Source organism: Ochotona princeps, chromosome 5 (genome assembly GCF_030435755.1).
Source record: "Ochotona princeps isolate mOchPri1 chromosome 5, mOchPri1.hap1, whole genome shotgun sequence".
Taxonomy (NCBI): domain Eukaryota; kingdom Metazoa; phylum Chordata; class Mammalia; order Lagomorpha; family Ochotonidae; genus Ochotona; species Ochotona princeps.
The window spans coordinates 8649926-8671095 of record NC_080836.1 but is presented as its reverse complement, the minus strand read 5'-3'; the positions used below and the strand labels follow the sequence as shown (position 1 = coordinate 8671095).

Below are 21170 nucleotides of genomic sequence, written 5' to 3'. Positions count from 1 at the left end.
AAAGATCTTTAGTCTGTTTGTTCACTCCCCAAGCGGCCTCAACAGCTAGAGCTGAGCCAATCTGAAGCCAGGAACCAGGAGGTTCTTCTGGGTCTTCCATGCGGGTGCAGGGTCCCAAAGGTTTTTGGGCCATCCTGGACTGCTTTCCCAGGCCACAGGCAGGGAGCTGGAGGGAAGCAGGGCTGCCGGGATTAGAACCGGCGCCCATATGGAATCCCGGGTGCGATTGAGGTGAGTGAGGACTTTAACTGCTAGGCTACTGTGCTGGGCCCCAATTATATATATATATTTTAGAATTTATTTATTTTTGTTGGAAAGGTGGAGCTGAGCCAATCCAGAGCCTCTGCTTGATCTCCCATGTGAGTGTAGGGTCCCAAGGCTTTGGGCCATCCTCTGCTCCTTTCCTAGGCCACAAGGCAGGGTGGTGGAAAGGAAGTGGAGCATCTGGCACACAAACCTACACCTGTATGGGATGCTGATGCTTGCGATTAGAGGATTAGCTAGTTAAGCTTCCACACCAGTCCCTAAACTATATATTCAAAACATAATGGGGGGGGGGCAGCGCAATAGCCTAGCGGCTAAAGTCCTCGCCTTTAAAGCGCCAGGATCCCATATGGGTGCCGGTTCTAATCCAGGCAGCTCCACTTCCCATCCAGCTCCCTACTTGTGGCCTGGGAGAGCAGAGGAGGACGGCCCAAAGCCTTGGGACCCTGCACCCGCATGGGAGACCCGGAGGAGCTCCTGGTTCTTGGCTTCAGATTGGCTCAGCTACGGCCATTGCAGCCACTTGGGGAGTGAATCATCGGACAGAAGATCTTCCTCTCTGTTTCTCCTCCTCTCTGTATATCCTGCTTTCCAATAAAAATAAATAAATCTTTATAAAAAGCATAATTTGGTGGATTTTATTATATGTATACCTGTGAAACCACCCATCTCAACGAAGTGAGCAGTATCACCTCCAAAACTTGGTGGGCCTGCACTATCTTGACTCTTTTCACTTTTCCTAACCAACCAATGATCTCTTTTTTGTCATCATAAATTATTTTGCATTTGTTGAATTATGGAGTCTTGTAGTATATACTTTGTGTGTGCATGTAGGGAGAAGTTGGCTCCTTTCACACAGTGTATTTGTTCTGGATCAGTAGTTTATTGATATTTAATTCCTGTTGAATATTGTTTATTCCATTGATGGATGTACCAAAATCTGTATAACTGTTTGTCTAGTGATGGCTACTTGGGTTTCCAGTTTTGAACTATTGCTATTAAATCTAAGAACCTTGGTGTGCAAGTATTTTTGTGGACATATGCTTAGTTTTTCTTGAGTAAATATGTAGGAATGGAATGGCTGAGTCATATGCCAAAACTATTTTCTTGGTTGACTGTACCATTAGCATGATTTGCTGGAGTCAGGGGTAACATCTCTGCCAACACTTCATATGGCCAGACTTTAGGAATCAGTGGGGCATTTTTTTTAAGTGAACGGAGAAATTTTACTTTTTTATGACATCTGTTTATTTTTTTGAAAGGCAGAGTGACATGGTGGGTTGGAGGGGACATAGAAATCTTCTGTCCACTAATTTACTCTTCCAGATGGCTGCGGTAGCTGAAGTGAGGCCATGCTAAAGCCAGAAGCCTGGAACTGCGTCTGTGTCTGCCATGTGGGTGGTCAGGTGCCAGGTGCTTGGGCCTTCCGCAGCTGCCTGCACTGGTGGAGGATAGATTGGAATCCGAGTAGCTAGGACTGGAGTTGGTACCGGATACACGATGCAGTGTCCCACGCGGCGGTTAACTCACGGTGCCGTGATCCCGTCCCTCATCTTCATGTTTCTTCTGCTTGAGTTCATTGGACTCTTTGGGACTTAGGTGTCTAATTTCCACGAAGTTTGGAATGATCTTGGCGTTTCTTCAAATACAATTTGGCTTATCTTGCTCCCTCTTGAGGAGTTCAGTTACAGGCACCTTGGGCTGCTTCACATTGTCTTAGTATGCTTGAAGCTCTGTTCATTTTTGCCAGGTTTATTTCATTTTCATCATTTTATTATGTGTTTTTCCAATGTAATTTTTCAAGAAAGATTTATTTAAAGGAGTTAGAGGAAGAGAAAGAGAGAGAGAGAGAGAGAAGGGAGAGAGATCATTTGCTGGTTTATTCCTTAGATGGCTGCAACTGGCCAGGGCTACGCCAGGCTGAAGCAAAAAGCAGGAAGCTCTTACGTGGTTGGCAGGGGCCTGAGTGCTCCAGCCATCTCTGCTGCTTTCCAGGGGAGCTGAATCGAAAGTGGAGCAGCTGGGACATAAACCAGCATGCTCAGCATTATAGGTGGCCATTTAACCCACTGCGCCATAGCACCAGCCCCCCAAGGTCGCATCCATTGTTGTTAATCTCATGCAGTGTATTTTTCAACTTAAGACATTGCGTTTTTCACCTCTAAAAAGTCCATCAAAAATCTTACATGCCTTTGTTTAACATGCCTTTGTTTATCTCTTTGAACATACAGAGTGTTGCTATGATCGCTGCATGGTCTGTAGCTCTATAGTCTATATGACTAATTCTGTCATTTGTGTCATTTCTGGATCTACTTACTTTGATTCACATTTCCCCGCTTCTCTTCAGACATGTTGCTACTGCAAATATTAGTAATTTTACTTTGTTGGATATTTTTTGTATTCCTATAATATTTGTTCTGGGATGCAGTTAAGTTACTTGGTTACATAACTTACTGTTGTGTTAGAACTAGAGTGACATCTAGTCTGCTACTGAATTTTTTATTTTTAAAAAAAGATTTATTTATTTTTGTTGTGAGGAGCTCCTCACTACACAGGAGCTTCCACACTTGCCCCATCCTCTGTTGCTTTTCCTAGGCTAGCAGCAGGGAGATGAATTGAAAGTGGAACAGCTGGGACGCAGCAGGCACCCATGGGGGGTGCTGGCATCACAGGTTGTGGCTTTACCCCTGGACCATAATGCTGACCCCAAGGTTTTCCAACAAAATTTTTGAAGTATCCTTTTTATTTCCCTCTGTAAGGTCTACTTTCAGTTTTGAAGGGTTGTATTCCTTTTCTCTGTAAAGAGAACATCTTTAACTATCCTTTGCAAGGCAGGTTTGGAAGAGGCATATTCTATTTTTTTTAATATAACATATATTTTTATTGCATTTCCTTTTTTTAAAAACTAATTACATTGCATTATGTGATACATTTTTTTATGCACTGGGATTCCCCCCGTCCCTCCCAAAACCCTCCCCCCACGGCAGATTGCTCCACCTTGTTGCATTTCCATAGTTCAAATTCAGTTGAGATTCTTTCATTGGAGGTATTTACCAAGCATAAAGTCCAGCATCTTATTGTCCTGGTAAGTTCAATGGTTTCTTGGTGAGACCATCTCTGTTCTGAAGGTAGAGCCGGCCGAGTATCATTCCAATCAATTAAAAGTCCCAACATAATAATATTTCCAACCATTTACAACATTATGGCATTAATTGACATGGTATTGATTAACCAATATGTTAATAGGAAAATGCAGGTTCTCAACCACAACCTGTGACTTCTTTATAGACATTTCAATTTTGGTTTACATTCAACCGTATTCTATACACCTTAAAATGGCTTAGATTGCTGTTCAGCTGTCTCATGTCTATTTTAATTTTAGTCTTTAGCAGTTTATAGCATTGAAGCATGATTTCGCTGAACCTGGCTGTTTTTCGGATGGTCTAACTCTATAATTCTAACAGGATATGTGTCAACAGTTTAGGTGAGCATGTTTAGGAGGGGTTGTCAGAGAAATCTTCCATACCCCAGTTAGGAGTAACTAATCTTTGTGTCCCACCCAGTGAGGTATAAGTGCATCCCTGTCTGTTTCTAAGCTTTCCTTGTTGTTCTCTATCTATTCTAGTTTTGTTTGTTTGTTTGTTTTGAGAGGTTTCTGGAGCGCTCCTGATGGTTATTACGAGAGGAGGTGGGGACCCAAAGTTGGAAGCAGGCAAGGACCAGAGAAAGCTCCTCTCCCTAGTCCCGAAGGAAGTTTACTGTTCTGTTTCTGCGGACCGCTCAGGGATCCTGGTTGTTGTTCCGATGACCTTGGATCCTGCAAGGCAGGATTTGGGCTTCTTCCATCCCATGTGGTAGATCCAAATGGGGGTGGTTGACTTCAGAGTTCTTGGTCTCCGAAGGCACTCCATTTCCCTGTGGTCTCCTTGGCAGTAGGGATGTAGTCCTCAGTGCTCCTTGGTGAGGATCTGGGAGTCTTCAGGATTGGGATAAAAGTGGAAGAGGCGTATCCTTTTAACTTTTCTTTACTGTGGAAGAATTTTATTTTATTTTCAAAGACAAAGGAAAGTTTTGCTGGGTGCGTTATCCTGGGCTGACAATTTTTTCCTTCTAGAATCTGGAATATGTCGCTCTATTCTCTTCTTGCCTGTAGAGTTTCCTGTGAGAGGTCTCCTGTGAGTTTAATTGGCATTTCTTTATATGTCAGTTGATTTTTTTTTTCACGTGCACATTTCAGAATCTTTTCCTTTTGCTTGATTGAAGAGAGCTTGATTATCATGTGTCTTGGTGAAGATCTCTTTTGATCAAGCCTGTTGGGAGTTCTGTACCCCTCCTGGATCTTGTTTCCCAATTCTTTCTCTAGATGGGGAAAATTTCCCATATTATTTCATTAAATACATTTGCAAACTCAGCTTCTTTTTCTGCACCTTCTGGGACTCCCATAACTTGTATATTTGGCCTTTTAATAATGTTTTTCAATTCTTGAATACATTTTTTAGCTTGACCCAGCTCTGCTTCCAGCTTTTTGTTTGTTTCCCCCTGGTGAAAGGAAATATCTTCCAATTCTGAGTCTTCTGCTTGCTTCATTCTATTTTGGAGACTCCACTGCACTTTTAATTTGTTCTACTGTATTCTTCATTTCTGATATATCAGCTTTCATTTGATTCATTTCCTCTATGATATCCTTAAATTTCTTGAAATTTTCATCAGATTCGCTTGAATTCTCTTAAATATATTCCTAATGATGGCCTTAACGTCTTTATTAATGTTGTCATCTGGGTTTACTCAGAGTTAATTTCTGTTTATTTTAAAAGTTTCTTTGAATTATTTATTTACATTTATATTTGTTTGAAAGGCACACAGAGATCTGCTCTTTGCTGTTTCATGGCTAAAGTCTCCACAGTGACTGGGCCCGGCTCAGTACGAGCTGGGAGCCCAGAACTCATCCTGGTACTCTGGCCTGGGTAGCAGGACCCCAGAGACTTGAGCCTTTGCTATTTCCTTCCAGGGTCCGTGTTAGCTGGAAGCTGGGGTCAGGAGTGTTCCGGGGGAACGCAGGCATCTGAACTGCTAGGCCGTACCTGCTGCTGTTCGCTGCACTCTTGCACGTGGACGGTACATATTACAGCAACTCCGGGATCTGAGTGCCCCTCCCTCTCCCGGCTTTCATTTTAAACTGACTTGGTTCTGCTTCGTCCGTGGAATATGTTATTCCCATGCTTGCCTGAGTGACTCTGGTGTTTGCTTAGTTGTTTATGTTTGTTTGCTAGGCTGTTTTGTTTTTTAAAGCAGGCTTCCTGTGGGTTGCCTCTTTGGCTGCATAACTTGGTAGCCAGCCAGTAATTGTGCAGTGGTTGCACTCGTATGCCTCAAGTCTGCAAGGTTTCAGCCGCTGGTTGGTAGATGTGTATGAATTGGAAAACACAAATTGAAGGCAGTTTTGGGGTGTGATTTTGTTTTTCCCGTTGCGTTCAGCACTGTTGGTGCTCCTCCGCACAGACACGTGGTTTCCCTGTGAGCCAGTGACTTGTGCAAAGCCCGTGTAGGTCTATCGTGGCTCTCCTTTTCAGACTGTTTCCATTACAGTGCTCAGTGATCCGCCCATCAGGTTTGTTGCCTTTCCCCACCCCCTAAGTGAGGCACTGTATTCCTCCAAACAGCACATTCCCCCCAATCATTTTTACTTCTTTTTTTTTTAAAGATTTATTTATTTTATCACAAAGTCAGACATACAGAGAGGAGGAGAGGCAGAGAGGAAGATCTTCTGTCTGATGATTCTCTCTCCAAGTGGCTGCAATGGCTGGAGCTGAGCCGATCTGAAGCTGGGAACCTGGAACCTCTTCCAGGTCTCCCACGCAGGTGCAGGGTCCCAAAGCTTTGGGCCGTCCTCGACTGCTTTCCCAGGCCACAAGCAGGGAGCTGGATGGGAAGTGGAGCTGCCTGGATTAGAACCGGCGCCCAAATGGGATTTCTGGTGCGTTCAAGGCGAAGACTTTAGCCACTAGACCACGCCGCCGGGCCCTCATTTTTACTTCTAAAACATTATTTTATTTATTTGACAGGCAGAGAATGGAGGGAGGAAGAGAGAGGGATAATGGGAGGGAGAGAAATAGTTGGTCACTCCCCAAATAATTGTAAGAGCTGAGACTGGGAGTTGCATAGAGCTGTGTGCCAAAAACTCAACCCAGGATTCCCACATGGGTGACAGAGCTCCAGCTACTTGGGCCATTACCTGCTGCCTTCAATAGTAGTATCAAACTGGAATGTGTGAGCAAAACCAGAGCTTGAACTGCAATACAGTGATACAGGATAAAGGCGAGGACTTTAACCACTACGCTATTGCACTAGGCCCCCATGCAGTGGTTAAACCACTAAGCCAAATGCCAATCTCTACTTTTTACATTTATTTATTTAAAGAGTGACAGTAGGAGAGACAAGGAGAGGAAGAGGTTTTCTATGTTTACTCCCAGATCTTCTGGTTTATTTCTCAAGTGGCTGCAGTGGCTTGGGGCTTGAGCCAGGTCTCCTACAGAGAGGGTGACTCCATCCATGTGTTACAGGGTTCACCTTTGTTGCTTTCCCAGGTGCACCAGCAGGGAATCAGAAAAGAAGCAGAGTACCTAGGCCTGCAGCCGGCACTTCTATAGAGATATTGGCATGGCAAGCGGTGGCTTATCAGGCTTCACAGTAATGTCAGCCTACTGCTTTTTGCTTTGATTAACAGTTTTATTCTGTATGAATTTCATCTCTCTCTCCAAATATAGTCAATTCCTTCTTGCAGCAGAGATGATGGCTTTCAAGGCCTGTTCTGCTTGTTGAAAGTTCTTATGTAGATGAAGGTAGCCGTAGTGATGGGAGCATCCCCATGTGAGAAGCCCAGAACTCTCAGGGCCTGTACCTGAAGTCCTAGTGTTTTTTGGTGAGTAAATGCTTTTGTTTTCTTTTGGTAATTTCCAAATCCCTGACATAGTTTTATGTTTTTGGAGATTTGCTGACTATAATACTGAAAGCTGAACCAATACACACTTTTTATCCTTTGTTCAACATACATCTTGCATGCATCATTTTGCTTAGTCTTCACTGCTGCCATTTTTTCTCCTTGTATGGGATCTGAAGTAGCCTTGTAACTATTTTTTTTCTTCCTTTCTCGTCTTCTTACATTTGATTCTTTCAAATAAGCTTTTTAGTTTTAAGATTGTATTTAATTATCTCAAAGAGTTATAGAGAGGGAAGGAAGGACGGTTGATGAGGGAGAGAGAAAGAAAGAGAGGTACAGAGAGAAAGAATCTGCTATCCACTCACTGCTCAGATGCCTGTAATGGCCAGTTATGGGTCAGGCTGAAATCGGGGAGACTAGAACTGCATCCGGGTCTCCTGTGGGGGTGCAGGGCCTGCACACTTGGGCCATCCTCTGCTGCTTTCCCAGCACATTAGCGGGGAGCTGAATTGAAAGTGCAGCAGCTTGGACACTGACTGGTACCTTTAGAGGATGCTGGTGTTACAGGTAGCAGCTGTATGTGCTGCACCGCAATGCCAGCCCCGGATGGAGGGTTTTCCCCCATATTCTTGTTATTAATCCCTTTTTCAGAGAAATGGTATGCAAATATTTCCTCCTGTTTTGTACGTTGTTGGTATGTCCTTTGAAGCTGAACTTTCAATTTTGATGAGCTCCAATTTGTAAATTTTCTTTTATTGTGATTTTGTTGTCGTTTGTTTGGTCGTCAGGTAGCTTTACTTCCCTTGTACCTGCGATATTTCTATAACCTGCCTTTGATTTTTATGGTGTTGTCATTTAAAAAAAAATATTTATTTTCATTAAAAGTCAGATTTACAGAGAAAAGCAGAAACAGAGATCTTTTGGCTTAGATCTCCCCAGTGGCCTCAGCCGCCGGAGCTGGGCCAACCCAAAGCCAGGAGCCAGAGCTTCTTCCAGTGGGTGCAGGGTCCCAAGGCTTTGGGCCATCCTGGACTGCTTTTGAAGGCCACAAGCAGGGAGCTGGATGGGAAGTAGAGCAGCTGGAACACAAACTGGCACCCATATGGGATCCTGGCAAGTGCAAGGCAAAGACTTTAGCTACAGAGCTACTGTGCTGGGCCCATAGTGTTGCCATTTTTGAAGAATATAATCTTTGTGATTAAATACAATGTTTCTTATTCTCTGTCTGAAGTTTCTTGATAATTATGTTTGGGATATATATATATATTTTTTTAAAGATTTATTCATTTTATTACAGCCAGATATACAGAGAGGAGGAGAGACAGAGAGGAAGATCTTCCGTCCGATGATTCACTCCCCAAGTGAGCCACAACGGGCCGATGCGCGCCGATCCGATGCTGGGAACCTGGAACCTCTTCCGGGTCTCCCATGTGGGTGCAGTGTCCCAATGCATTGGGCCGTCCTCGACTGCTTTCCCAGGCCACAAGCAGGGAGGTGGATGGGAAGTGGAGCTGCCGGGATGAGAACCGGTGCCCATATGGGATCCCAGGGCTTCCAAGGCGAGGACTTTAGCCTCTAGGCCACGCCGCCGGGCCCCGGCGCCGGGATATATGTTATCAGAAAAGTGTTTAGTTAACTGTATCCTAAATGTATCACATCTGAAGATGGAAGGTATTTCTCCGACCTGAAAAAAATTGCCCAATTTCTCACTTGTATGTTTAGTGTCTGCTTTACATTTGTTTGAGTGAAATACCTTGAACAAGCTGTAGGGATGAGGCACAGACTGGAATGAATGTACCCAGTGAAGACAAGAAGCCACTTTCCAGGAGAATATCAGTGGGGCCAGCACAATGTGGTAGCAGGCTGTCCTCTGCAGGTAGTGTCAGCATTCTATATGGACACTGGTTCTAGTCCTGGCTGCTCCAATTTAATCTGTCCCCCTTCTGATGGTCCTGGGAAAGGATGGGACAAGAATGCTGCAGGCACCTGGGAGACTGAGAAGAAGCTCCTGGCTCCTAGCTTCAGCTTCAGACTGGCTGGGCTCTGGCCATTGCAGCCATTTAGGGATTGAACCAGTGAATGAAAGATCTCTATTTCCCTGCCTCACTGTTGACGCTTTCAAGTTAAAAAAATAAATAAATAAATAAAAAGAGACTAGGGCCCAGCGCGGTGGCCTGTCGGCTAAGGTCCTTACCTTGCACATGCCGGGATCCCATATGGGCGCTGATTCTAATCTCAGCAGTTCCACTTCACATCCAGCTTCCTGCTTGTGGCCTGGGAAAGCAGTCGAGGACGGCCCAAAGCCTTGGGATCCTGCATCCATGTGAGAGAACTGGAAGCAGCTCCTGGCTCCTGGCTTTGGATTGGCACAGCATCAGCCTTGCAACGGAAGATCTTCCTCTCTGTCTCTGCTCTTCTCTGTTAATCTGACTTCCCAGTAAAAATAAAATAAATCTTTAAAAAAAGAGACTATATCAGAGTTCCCATAAATTAGTGAAATGGTGTTCAACATCATTAATCACACAATAAAGTAAACTGAGAATACAGTACTGTATTAATACAAAAACTAGTGTGACTGCTTTTTGTGGAAGAACTGAAGCTTTTAGTTTGCTGGTGGGAGTATATAAATTGGGAACAGACACTTTGGCTGTGTCTCCTAAAGAAAAAAGCATGAGTATCTTTGAGAACTTGCAACTCCTTTCTGGCCGTATAGAGGACAGAAGTATGTATCTGTGTTTGCCAAGAGCTGTGCTCAATGAGATGCACAGCGGCGTTATTCATAGTGGTCAGACACGGGGAGCAGCCGCCTCCATGTCCTGGCAGGACGGGTTAATTAGTTAAGGTATGTTAATACAATGGAATGTTACACAGCAATGAAAATGAACACAGTGCTAATGTAGGTGATGTGGAAGAGTTGCAGAGATACAATAAACATTTAGTGAAGATAGTGTATGTTTTGTGTGATCTGCTAGCTGCAAAAAAGAAGATTGAATCTGTAATACTGAATGTCAAGGGTAACAGCTCCCCCGTGGAGAGGAGGTCAACTTAACTGGGCAGGTGTACAAGGGCATCTTCCTGAGTACTGGGAATGCCTGTCTCTTGAGCTGGTTGGTAGTTTTTGTGTACCTTGCGCTAAAAAAATAATCTTTGTATTAAGTAGAAAAAATTCCTACCACTTTCTGTATGTTTGAAGTATTTTATAGTTAAGGGTAACAATAAGTTAGTAATTTTTATTCTCAGTAATTTGTAACTAAAAGCAAAATTGGATTATGCAGGTAATTGGCTTTACAGCATATTCTTGTTGTAGGCTTGAGGTGTGATTAAATTGAGAACATTCAGAAGTTGAGGAAGAACTCCGTGGTGCTCCTCAGCTGGCCCGACTGTCCTCATTCTGTTTGTAGTCACCAGTGTAAGAAAGAAAGAAATCTTTTAAGGTTGCATCTTAGTTTACATTGCCTTAGTGTTGAAAAGTTCAGGTATTATCACATCATTGTAAACCTCACAAAGGGAGGTTTTTTTTGTCTGTTTGTCCCTCAGATTTTTCTCCTATATTATAGGATACCCAGATCTGTGTGTCTCAAGTGTTTAAATTAATCCTGTGCTTGATTAAAAACCAGTGATTTGGGGTGGGTGCTATCGTGCCTTTCAAATAAATAAGATGAATCTTCTTGTAAAAATCAAGTATCTGTAAAAATTCATAAATACTGGTGATACTGGTGTTTCAGTTTCCACACTTAGGCTGCAATAAACAATGCCATGTCATTGACTGTGCTCTGCCGGTTCCTTAGTGTGATTTCACAAGTGTGTTAAGAATTCTCTTGGACATCTCCATAAGGATAGAAAAGTGGTTTGTGTGGTTCCTTTTCCTCTACTTCATCCCTAGTATTTGTCATTATGTTTTATGTTGTAGCCCTCCTGCTGGGTGTAAAGTGATATTTCTCTGGTGGCAGATGACACAGGACATATTCTCAAGTGCCTGTTCACTGTATATTTTTGGGCAAATGTCTAGGAAATCCTTTGCCCATTTTACAGTTGGGTTAGTTGTCTTGTGGAGTTTTAATAGTTCCTTTAAATTCTTTATAAATCTTTATCAGATACATGATTTTTATTATATTTTTTTCCATTCTGTGGGTTGTCTTTTTACTGTCTTGATAGTATCCTTTTATGCACAAAATTTTTAACATTGATATAGTCCAATTGTTTTTTTTTTATTATGCTTTTGGGGTCATATTTAAGAGATGACTGCTTACATTTTTCAGCGTATATATTTGTTCCCTTCTAAAAGCTTTCTAGCTGCAGCCAATTCTATATATGTAGATCTACTTAAGTTTCTTTTTTGTAAGATTTAATTTATTTCAAAGGCAGAGGAAAAAAGAGAAGGAAGTCTTCCATCCACTGATTGGCCCGTGTGAGGGCCACAACCACAAGGATTGTCCAGACGGAAGCTAGGAACTAGGAACATCATCCAGGTTTCCCATATGGGTGGTAAGGCTCTGAGTGAGCCATCATCAAGCATGTTAACAGTGAGCTGGATTGAAAGTGGAGTAGCCGGGGCTCGAATTGGCACTCCAATATGCATTGTGGGCATCCCAAGCAGTGGCCCAACCCCTTGGGTCGCAGTGGCAGCTCCTACTTTAATTTCTTTGTGGTGCTTTACAGTTTTCGGTGTGTAAAACTTGTATTTCTTTGTTAAATATGTCCCTAAATATTTTATTGTTTTTATATTGCTGCAATATTGTAAGTAAGTAAAATTGCTTTCTTTAAGATATGAGGTTTAGGGCCCGGTGTGGTAGCCTAGTGGCTAAAGTCCTTGCCTTGAGTGTGCTGGGATCCCATATGGACTCCGGTTCTAATCCTGGCAGCTCCACTACCCATCCAGCTCCCTGCTTGTGGCCTGGGAAAGCAGTGAAGGATGGCCCAGGGCCCTGGGACCTTGCACCCGCGTGGGAGACCTGGAAGAGATTCCTGGCTCCTGACTTCGGATTGGCTCAGCTCCAGTCTTTGTGGCCACTTGGGGAATGTATCAACGGACAGAAGATCTTCCTGTCTGTCTCTCTTCATCTGTGTATATCTGACTTTGCAATAAAAAGAAATAAATCTGTTTTTATTTTTTTATTTTTTTTTAAAGATTTATTCATTTTATTACAGCCAGATATACAGAGAGGAGGAGAGACAGAGAGGAAGATCTTCCATCCGATGATTCACTCCCCAAATGAGCCGCAACGGGTGGTGCGCGCCGATCTGAAGCCAGGAACCTGGAACCTCTTCCAGGTCTCCCACGCGGGTGCAGGGTCCCAATGCATTGGGCCGTCCTCGACTGCTTTCCCAGGCCACAAGCAGGGAGCTGGATGGGAAGTGGAGCTTCCGGGATTAGAACCGGCGCTCATATGGGATCCCAGGGCGTTCAAGGCGAGGACTTTAGCCGCTAGGCCACGCCGCTGGGCCGGAAATAAATCTATTTTTAAAAAGATGTAAGATTTATTTATTTGAAAGGTGGTGTTGGCCAAGAAAGGCAGGTGATAGAGGCATCACTTTCCAGCTCTCTGGCTCATGCCCCAGATGGCTGCGATGATTAGGACTGGACCAGGGTGAAGCTAGGAGACGGGGACTTTTTCAGGGTGTCTCACATGAGTGTAGAGGTCCAAGCACTTGGCCCATGTTCTGTTGCTTTCCCAGGCACATTAGCAGGGAGCCAGGTTGAAAGTCGGGCAGGCGGGATTTGAACTGATGCCTATATAGGATGCAAGTGTCAAAGGCAATGGCTTTACTGGTTATACCACAATGCCAGGCCTAGAATCGCTTTCTTTGTTTTTTTTCCCCAACTGATCATTATTAATGTATAGAAATACTGTTGATTCATAAAATATGTTTAGTTGAGAGAGAGAGTGCTCCCACCTGCTGGTTTGTGTCTCTTACACCCGCAGTGGTGCTGCGTTCCTGGCTGGGCTAACGTGGAGGGCCAGGAACTCCATTCAGGTGCTGAACCATCTTTGTAGTCTCTGCACCTCTGTATTAGCAGGAAGTTCAGATGTGGGATGTGGACTTTCTTTTTTAAGATTTATATATTTTTGGGCCCGGCGGCGTGGCCTAGCAGCTAAAGTCCTCACCTTGAACGCCCTGGGATCCCATATGGGCGCCGGTTCTAATCCCGGAAGCTCCACTTCCCATCCAGCTCCCTGCTTGTGGCCTGGGAAAGCAGTTGAGGACGGCCCAATGCATTGGGACCCTGCACCAGTGTGGGAGACCTGGAAGAGGTTCCTGGTTCCCGGCTTCGGATCGGCATAGCACCGGCCCGTTGCGGCTCACTTGGGGAGTGAATCATCGGATGGAAGATCTTGCTCTCTGTCTCTCCTCCTCTCTGTATATCTGACTTTGTAATAAAAATAAATAAATCTTTAAAAAAAATTTAAAAAAAGATTTATATATTTTTATTGGAAAGGCAGATTTACAGAAGAGATACAGAAAGAGATTTTCTGTTCTCTAGTTCACTCCGTAAGTAGCCACAACAGTAAGAGCTGATGTGAAGCCAGGAGCCAGGAGTGTCTTCCAGGTCTCCCACGTGGGTGCAGGATCCCAAGGCTTTTATCTGCTGCTTTCCCAAGCCACTGGCAGTGAGCTGGATAGGAAGTGGAGCATCTGGGACATGAACTGGCACCCATTTGGGATCCTGGTGTGTATAAGGCAAGGATTTAGCCATTAAGCCATGTTACCAGGCCCCGAATGTGGGCATCTTAACTGCTAGGTTAAATACCTGCCCCTCGAGTGAGTTTTCATTGTAGCTGTTATATCCTGAAAATATACTAGACTTGTTTATCAGTTCTAAGAGCATTTTTTTGTTAGTCTCTTAGAATGTTCTGTAATCCAGTTTTGTCACCTGTGTAGGTGTATTTTTACTTGTCCAGTCTGCATTTGTTTATTTAATTTTTTGACCTCATCTTCGGACTAGAACCCCCTGTACAATATTAAATAGAAGTGACCAGACAGTGAACATCCTCACATTGTTTCTTTTCTTAGGGATAATGCACCCAGCCTCCCACCATTAGAAATGTGTTATCTGTGGATTTTTCACAGATGATGTTTATCAACTTGAGGAGTTCTCTTCTGTTGTCTTGTGAGTGTTAAATGATGTTGAACTCTGGCTGATGTATTTTTCTTTTTCCTTTTTTTTTTTAAGATTTATTTATTTTTATTGAGAGGAGAGACAGAGAAAGATCTTCCATCTGCTGGTTCGCTCCACAAGTGGCTGCAATGACCAGAGCTGAACCTATCTGAATCCAGGGTCCAGGAGCTGCTTCCAGGACTAACACATGGGTGCAGGGTCCCAAGACTTTGGGCCGTCCTCCACTGCTTTCCCAGGCAGGGAGCTGGGTGGGAAGTGAAGCACTGGGACACACACCAGCACCCAAATGGGATCCTGGCGGGTGCAAAGTGAGGATTTAGCCACCAGGTTGTTGCATGGGGCCTGGCTGATGTATTTTTCTATGTCTATCAACATGGACATGTTATTCCTCTCCCCTCTATTGTAGTTTATTAGATTGATTTTTGTATGTAGAATCTACCTTTTGTCAGATATATCTCACATGGTAACGGGCAGGTAATGTTTAGGATTTTTGCATTTATATTCACAAGTGATGCTCATCTGTAGTTTTATCTGCAGATGTGTTTGCCTAGCTTTGGTATTAGCTGTGTCCAGAGTGAATTGAAAAATATTCTTTCATTTTGGAGGAATATCTAGTATAAATTTTTTACATCTTATATATATGATTAAAGGGTTTTATTTCTAAGAACTTTTCTGTTTGCGTTTCTAGCTATTTTTTCTAGGCCTGTCGGGTACCGTCGTGATCACCCCCTAATAGAAATCACCCTCCCCAGCAAAATGTGTAAAGTAGTCATAGATTTCTTACTAATGTTACTTATTTATACTGACTCTGTGTGTGTGTGTGTGTGTGTGTGTGTGTGTGTGTGTGTGCCGGATTTATTTCTTCTGTTAATGTGTTCGTTTTTTTTTTTAATCTCCACAGGCAATAAAGAATGCTGACAGAAGAACCAGTTTCCTAATTTCAAATTCTTGAGCCAGTTGCCATGATGGGTAAGTTAAAACCAAAAGTATTTTCAGCTTTAATTAAAGGATAGAATGGGGTAGTGACATCTTTTCCTTGATTATTTTTTATGGTAGGTCTGTTTATAAATGCGTTTTTGATCTGATGAGTTGACATTTTTTCCTAAATCAAGGTTTTGTTTTTTTTTTTTTTTTTTTGTTTTTTTTTGCGTTCATCGTTTTGTTTTGGGGGTGAGTGTCTAAATAGGATAGTCATTTAAAATGTGATACTAAGATGGACTTTGGTTTGCATAGAATCTTGTGTCTGAAGAACTTAAATTTTTCTGTGTTTGATAGGCAGAGAGATATTTTCGTCCTGGCTCACTTGTTATATGCCCACAGCAACCAGTGCTGTGCCAGGCTGAAGGCCGGAGCCTGGCATTCAGGCTCTGGGCGCCCCATATACATGGCAGTCACTCAAGTCCCTGAGCTGTTGCCTGCTGCCTCCTGTGGTGTGTGGAATTAGGAAGCTGGAACTGGCAGTAGAGCTGAGACAGAGACCCAGGCCCTCCGGCATCCCAAGCAGCAGGCAGCCCGTCTGCAGTGCTGCCTGCCCTGCCCACGTTCTTGACTGAAAGGGTAGCACACTGTGTACCTGGGGCAAGTGTGTAAGTCAGAACTTCACCTGGTTTCTTGCTCAGTTTCTCTCCCACACTGTCTTTGGAAACTGTCAGAGCAGTGCCCTTCTCTCCAGTCAGCTTCATCTCTAACTCCAGATTGGATATGCTTTTATTTTTTTAACTGAATACCTATTGGCTTTGCGTTTTGTTCACTCTCACTTGCATTCTGGGCTACCTTTTAGTCAAAGTGACTTCTGTTATTCTCAAATAATACTGCACTGAAGTAAGCAACAGAGCATAATTCTTGCTCAAGACCATGTATAAAGGTAGGTATGCACCTAGTACCACAGCAGAGGACAGAGAACAGAACAAATCGATCAACTACCCCCAGCCAAGTGTTGGCAGTTAATGACTGGGCAAAGACTCTGTGGTGGACTGTGTCAATCAGTGACTTCTGGAGAGATTTCATCGTGCTTGGAGTGGCAGTAATTCGGAACCATTGAACTATCGAAACCTCCTGAGCAGGACCCTCAGAGCATGCCCCACATCGGGCACCCTGGGGTGGTGTTGGGTGGCTGTCCTCCATCCCAGGGTGCAGAGGCGTTTGGGAGGCTCAGTGTGGCTTCTCTCCTTGTCTCTCCCCTTCCACTAGATACAGGAAGGAAAAAACCAGAATGTGGAAATGGTGATCTCACCCACCTTCCTGTAAGCCTTGACCCTAAATACCCTAATCAACTATGTAAAAATCATCGAAAATAAAAATAATTAATAATTTTTAAAAGAAATGGTAGTCACGAACAGCTGGGACTATTGAAAAGTGTGAGTCACTGATAGTTGAATTTTTGAGGATAATCTGTTATTTTTTCAAATATAATGAGAAAGTATATGAGATTTAATTCAGTGTTTTGGCAAAATATTTTAATTTATGTCTCAGATATTTTCTGGGCTTTGTATTCAGTTGACTGTCCCTTCATTGTATGTCGAAATTCTACTGCCTCCGCTGCCCTTTGGTCAGTGTCTGGGATCTTCTCACTGCCTTTTGGGTTAACTCATGATCTTGAGGACATTGATTATCTGTCTGTCTATCCTGCTTGATTATCCTGTAACTACCACATTTTTAAAATATTTATTTGAGGGAGAGAGGACACCCATTGAGCCTGAAGAACTCGAGCTGAGATTCATGTGTGAGTGGGAGGAATCCAGTTACACCTCCTCTGCCTCCCGTGCTCTGCATTAGCTGAAGCTAGATGTGAACCCAGGTGCTTTGGTACGGAACATGGGCGTGCTAACTACTAGACTAATTGGCTGCCCCAAAGATGAGAGTTTTGTTTCCAACTCTTAACATTGATGAAGGGAAAGAATACAATGAAGTCTCTCTTTTGTCTGCAAATGCTAAATGATATACTTAAGTAAAATTGTTCTCCTCTCCCCAGTTTTTATTAAGAATTTAGATACTTTGACTTTATTGGTGTTTTGTTTGGGAATCACGAAACATTCATTTTTTACCAGACCCATTTTGGTTCTTACCCTGTGATGTTAAGTCATTGGAAGAATCAGAATGACTTTATTTTACTTTAATGGACTCCTGTGTGGACCCCTATTCTGATGCTGTGAGTCTGCACAGTTTTAGTATAACTTGTCTTCAGGGATTTTTTAATATAGTTTTAAAATAAATTTTTATTTTACTAGTATAGAATAAAAATGTTTCAGGTGTATTTTGTATTAAACTAATGAGTTTTTATATTAATTTTTATTTAAAATGTTGTGCTTGAGGCCTATGATGAATATATGTGGAAATTTCAGTTCTGTATTTGTTACTTTGAAAACCCCTAGATGATCAACAGGCTTTGAACTCAATCATGCAAGATTTGGCCGTCCTTCATAAAGCCAGTCGGCCAGCACTGTCGCTGCAAGAAACCAGAAAGACAAAATCTTCCTCACCAAAAAAACAGGTATTTGTTTCCGTAATATTTTTTAAAGTTTGTTGTTTTATGAATTAATTGTCCTTTGATATTCTGATCTTATTTAGAATGTTCAGGTTTTATACTTTTGAATCAACTGTTTTGTATTATATGTTTTTCTTATAAGACTGTACATTTGGGAAGATGGTAAATTTCATTTAACAAGGTAACTGATTTGCAAAGCCTATACTTTATTTCATTCCTCAGGCACTTAAGATTAACAGATTGTTTTTGGGTTTTTTTGCAAATAGCATGAGGATGATTTTGATGCTTGCAAGTGAATGTAATTTGGGATTCCTGCAGGAACAGTGCGAGTATAGTACTTAAGCATTCCCTGTAACAGGACCAGCAAATGCTACAGAGGCCCGATGCCTTCAGTAAATAGGTCTGAAGATACATATCTTTTTGGCAGACACTGTTAGTTGATTGGAGCTGGCACTGAAAGTGAAGCCTCTTTTGCCTTCTGCTCTAGGAGTGGTTAAGAAAAAAATAATGTATAAATGCTGGAAATTTTACGTGATTTCTGAATGGTATTTGACTGTTTATTAAATTCCTTGCAGAATGATGTCCGAGTCAAATTTGAACATAGAGGAGAAAAAAGGTAAGGAAAAAAGTATTGCCTGGCATTTGGTTGGTATAGTCAAGCTTATATTCTTCTCAAGCCGATTGGCAAGGGTCTTTCCAGACTTGAGTAAAATTTCATGGCTTATAAACTGATAATGAAATAATCTCTGGTGATATTTAATGTGTACTTAGGCTTAAGATAAACTCTGTCAGAATTCAGATTCAACATTAGAAACGATTAATGAATTTACTTTGCAATATTAGAATAGAAATAAGGTCACTACACATTTCAGGCTGTAAGTATTATAATTTTGTGTTATTTTTACTCATGGAAATTAGATTTCTCCTTCCCATAATTCTATCATTTCTCTATATACATTATAAAGCTTTTGTCTGTGGGTTTTTTGTTCACAGTTTTGCTTATTCTCCAGTAAGCTTGAGGACAGTGAATGAAACAGTGGCACATATTTAAACCCAGTCTTCTCGGTGTCTGGGCCTCAGTGCCAAAGTGGTGGTGGTGGTAGTTGCTGACAACAGAATTGCTCATCAGAACTATAGGAATTAAAGCGGATAGGACTTCATGTCTGCTACTAGTTTCCCATTAAATTAACTAAATAAAAAGCCCTTTAATTTTATTTTTTTATTTTTTTTTAAAGATTTATTTATTTTGTTACAAAGTCAGATATACAGAGAGGAGGAGAGACAGAGAGGAAGATCTTCCTTCCGATGATTCACTCCCCAAGTGAGCCGCAACGGCCGATGCTATGCCAATCCGAAGCTGGGAACCTGCAACCTCTTCCGGGTCTCCCATGCGGATGCAGGGTCCCAAAGCTTTGGGCCGTCCTCAACTGCTTTCCCAGGCCACAAGCAGGGAGCTGGATGGGAAGTGGAGCTTCCGGGATTAGAACCGGCGCCCATATGGGATCCCAGGGCTTTCAAGGCGAGGACTTTAGCCTCTAGGCCACGCCGCCGAAAGCCCTTTAATTTTATATATCTAATGTGATTCACAAACCATATAACATGAAGGTTGTAAGCATATTTTACAGAGATAAATGAAAAAGTATATAATATAATAGCTATAGAATTATCAGATCCCTTTCCTTACTAAAAAGTTTTTTAATGTGTGTTTTCCCAATTCTAAAAAATGGATTTACCACTGTTTATTGAGTATTTACATGTCAGACCTGGGAGGACTAATGTGAATACAGCTAACATGCTCTCTCCCCTTGTGGAATGTCAGGTCTAGTATGGTTGTTTTCAGATTTTCGGCATTTTCTCTTGAGGGGCAGCACAGGTCAGTCTTCTGAGGTATAGGGAGAAAATGGTAGAGATTTGATTAAGAATTTTAATCACTTAAAATATTTATTTTGGAATTATGCTTATATGGTATATATGCCCGAAAATGTTGAGACTAAGGATAAAATTTTAATTTGTGGGCCTGGTGCAATTGCTCAATGGCCAGATCCTCACCTTACAAGCTCCGGGATCCCATCTGGGCACCGGTTCGTATACTGGCTAGTACATTTTGCATCCAGCTTCCTGCTAATGGCTCGCAACATCAGTAGAGACTGGCCCAATCCCTTTGGAGCTTGTACCCTTGTGAGAGACCTAGAAGAGGCTCTTGGCTCCTGGCCTTGTTTCAGCTCAGCCCCAGCTGTTGTGGCCACTTTGGGAATGAAGAAATGAACCAGCTGATGGAAGATTTCTCCTTCTCTCCATGTATCTTGATTTGCCTTTCTAAAAAAAACAAATCTTTAAAAAAATAGTTTTCAAAGAATCACTTTCTTCTTTTTTTTTAAAAAAAAATTATTTAAAGGGGTGTGGAGAGAGGGGGGCAGGTATGGAGACTGACAGAGATGGTCTTTCTGCTGGTTTACTTCCCAAATGCCTGCAACAGCCAGGTCTAGGCCAAGCCGAAGCTGAGAACCTGGAAGTTAGTTTGGTCTCCCATCACTGTGTTGCCTCCCAGGTGCACATTGGCAGGAAGCTGAGACTTGAATTCAGACACTGTGATATGCAAGTGATATTTTAACTGCGTCTGCACCTAATAACCAACCAGAGAGATATCTTTCTTCTGCTGGTTGACTTCCTAAATGGCTTCAGTGTCTGGGCTGGGCAAGGAACCAGAAATTCCATCCAGGTTTCCTGTGGGTGACCGTGGCCCAAGTACTTGGACTGCATTGCGAGTGGAGAGGCTGAGACTATAACAGGTTCTCGAACATTCGGTGCCTGCACCGAGCGCGATGGCTTGACTCATTGTGCTAGCACACCCCCTCCTCATTTTCTTTTTAACAGTTTCATGACATTTTTTGTGAAGATGTAACATGGTTTAATTTAATCGCTTTCACCCTTAAAAATGTTACATTGTACTTTAATATCTATGATGTAAATTAGTTATTTAGTGTAAATTAAATTTAGTAGAAATTTAAAAACTGCAAAAAATTGAAAAATTTCCTTATCAAAATTTTTATTAGAACAAACTTCAGAGTTTTTTTTTTTAGCTTTGTATTAACAATCTGTGCACTTGATTGAAAGGGCTGTTTTAGGGGATGGGTGTTGGACCTAATGGTTACCATGCCAGTTAGGCCCCTGTCCCACCTCACGTGCACCTGTGTTCCGTTCCTGGCTCCTGCTCGTGATTAGCTTCTGTTAAAGAAGCTTCCTGGACGCAGTGCTGATGATGAAAGCAGGAGCACTACATGGTGTACGTGGTTCCTAGCCTTGCCCTGGCCTGGCCGTGACCATTGTGAACACTCGGAGAGTAACCTAGCAGGTGGGAGCTGGCC

The 21170-nt window shown here is 42.6% G+C and overlaps 1 protein-coding gene across 1 annotated transcript in view; it reads left to right on the top strand.

Annotated features, from left to right (window-relative positions):
* Nucleotides 1-21170, top strand: part of MAP3K2 (mitogen-activated protein kinase kinase kinase 2) — a 57654-nt gene that overhangs the window by 3276 nt on the left and 33208 nt on the right. Inside the window, exons 2-4 of the mRNA XM_004589318.3 lie at nucleotides 15223-15290; nucleotides 17693-17811; nucleotides 18381-18421. Coding sequence (XP_004589375.2) covers nucleotides 15284-15290; nucleotides 17693-17811; nucleotides 18381-18421 — 167 coding nt within the window. The 5' untranslated portion in view covers nucleotides 15223-15283. The remainder of the gene's footprint in view (nucleotides 1-15222; nucleotides 15291-17692; nucleotides 17812-18380; nucleotides 18422-21170) is intronic.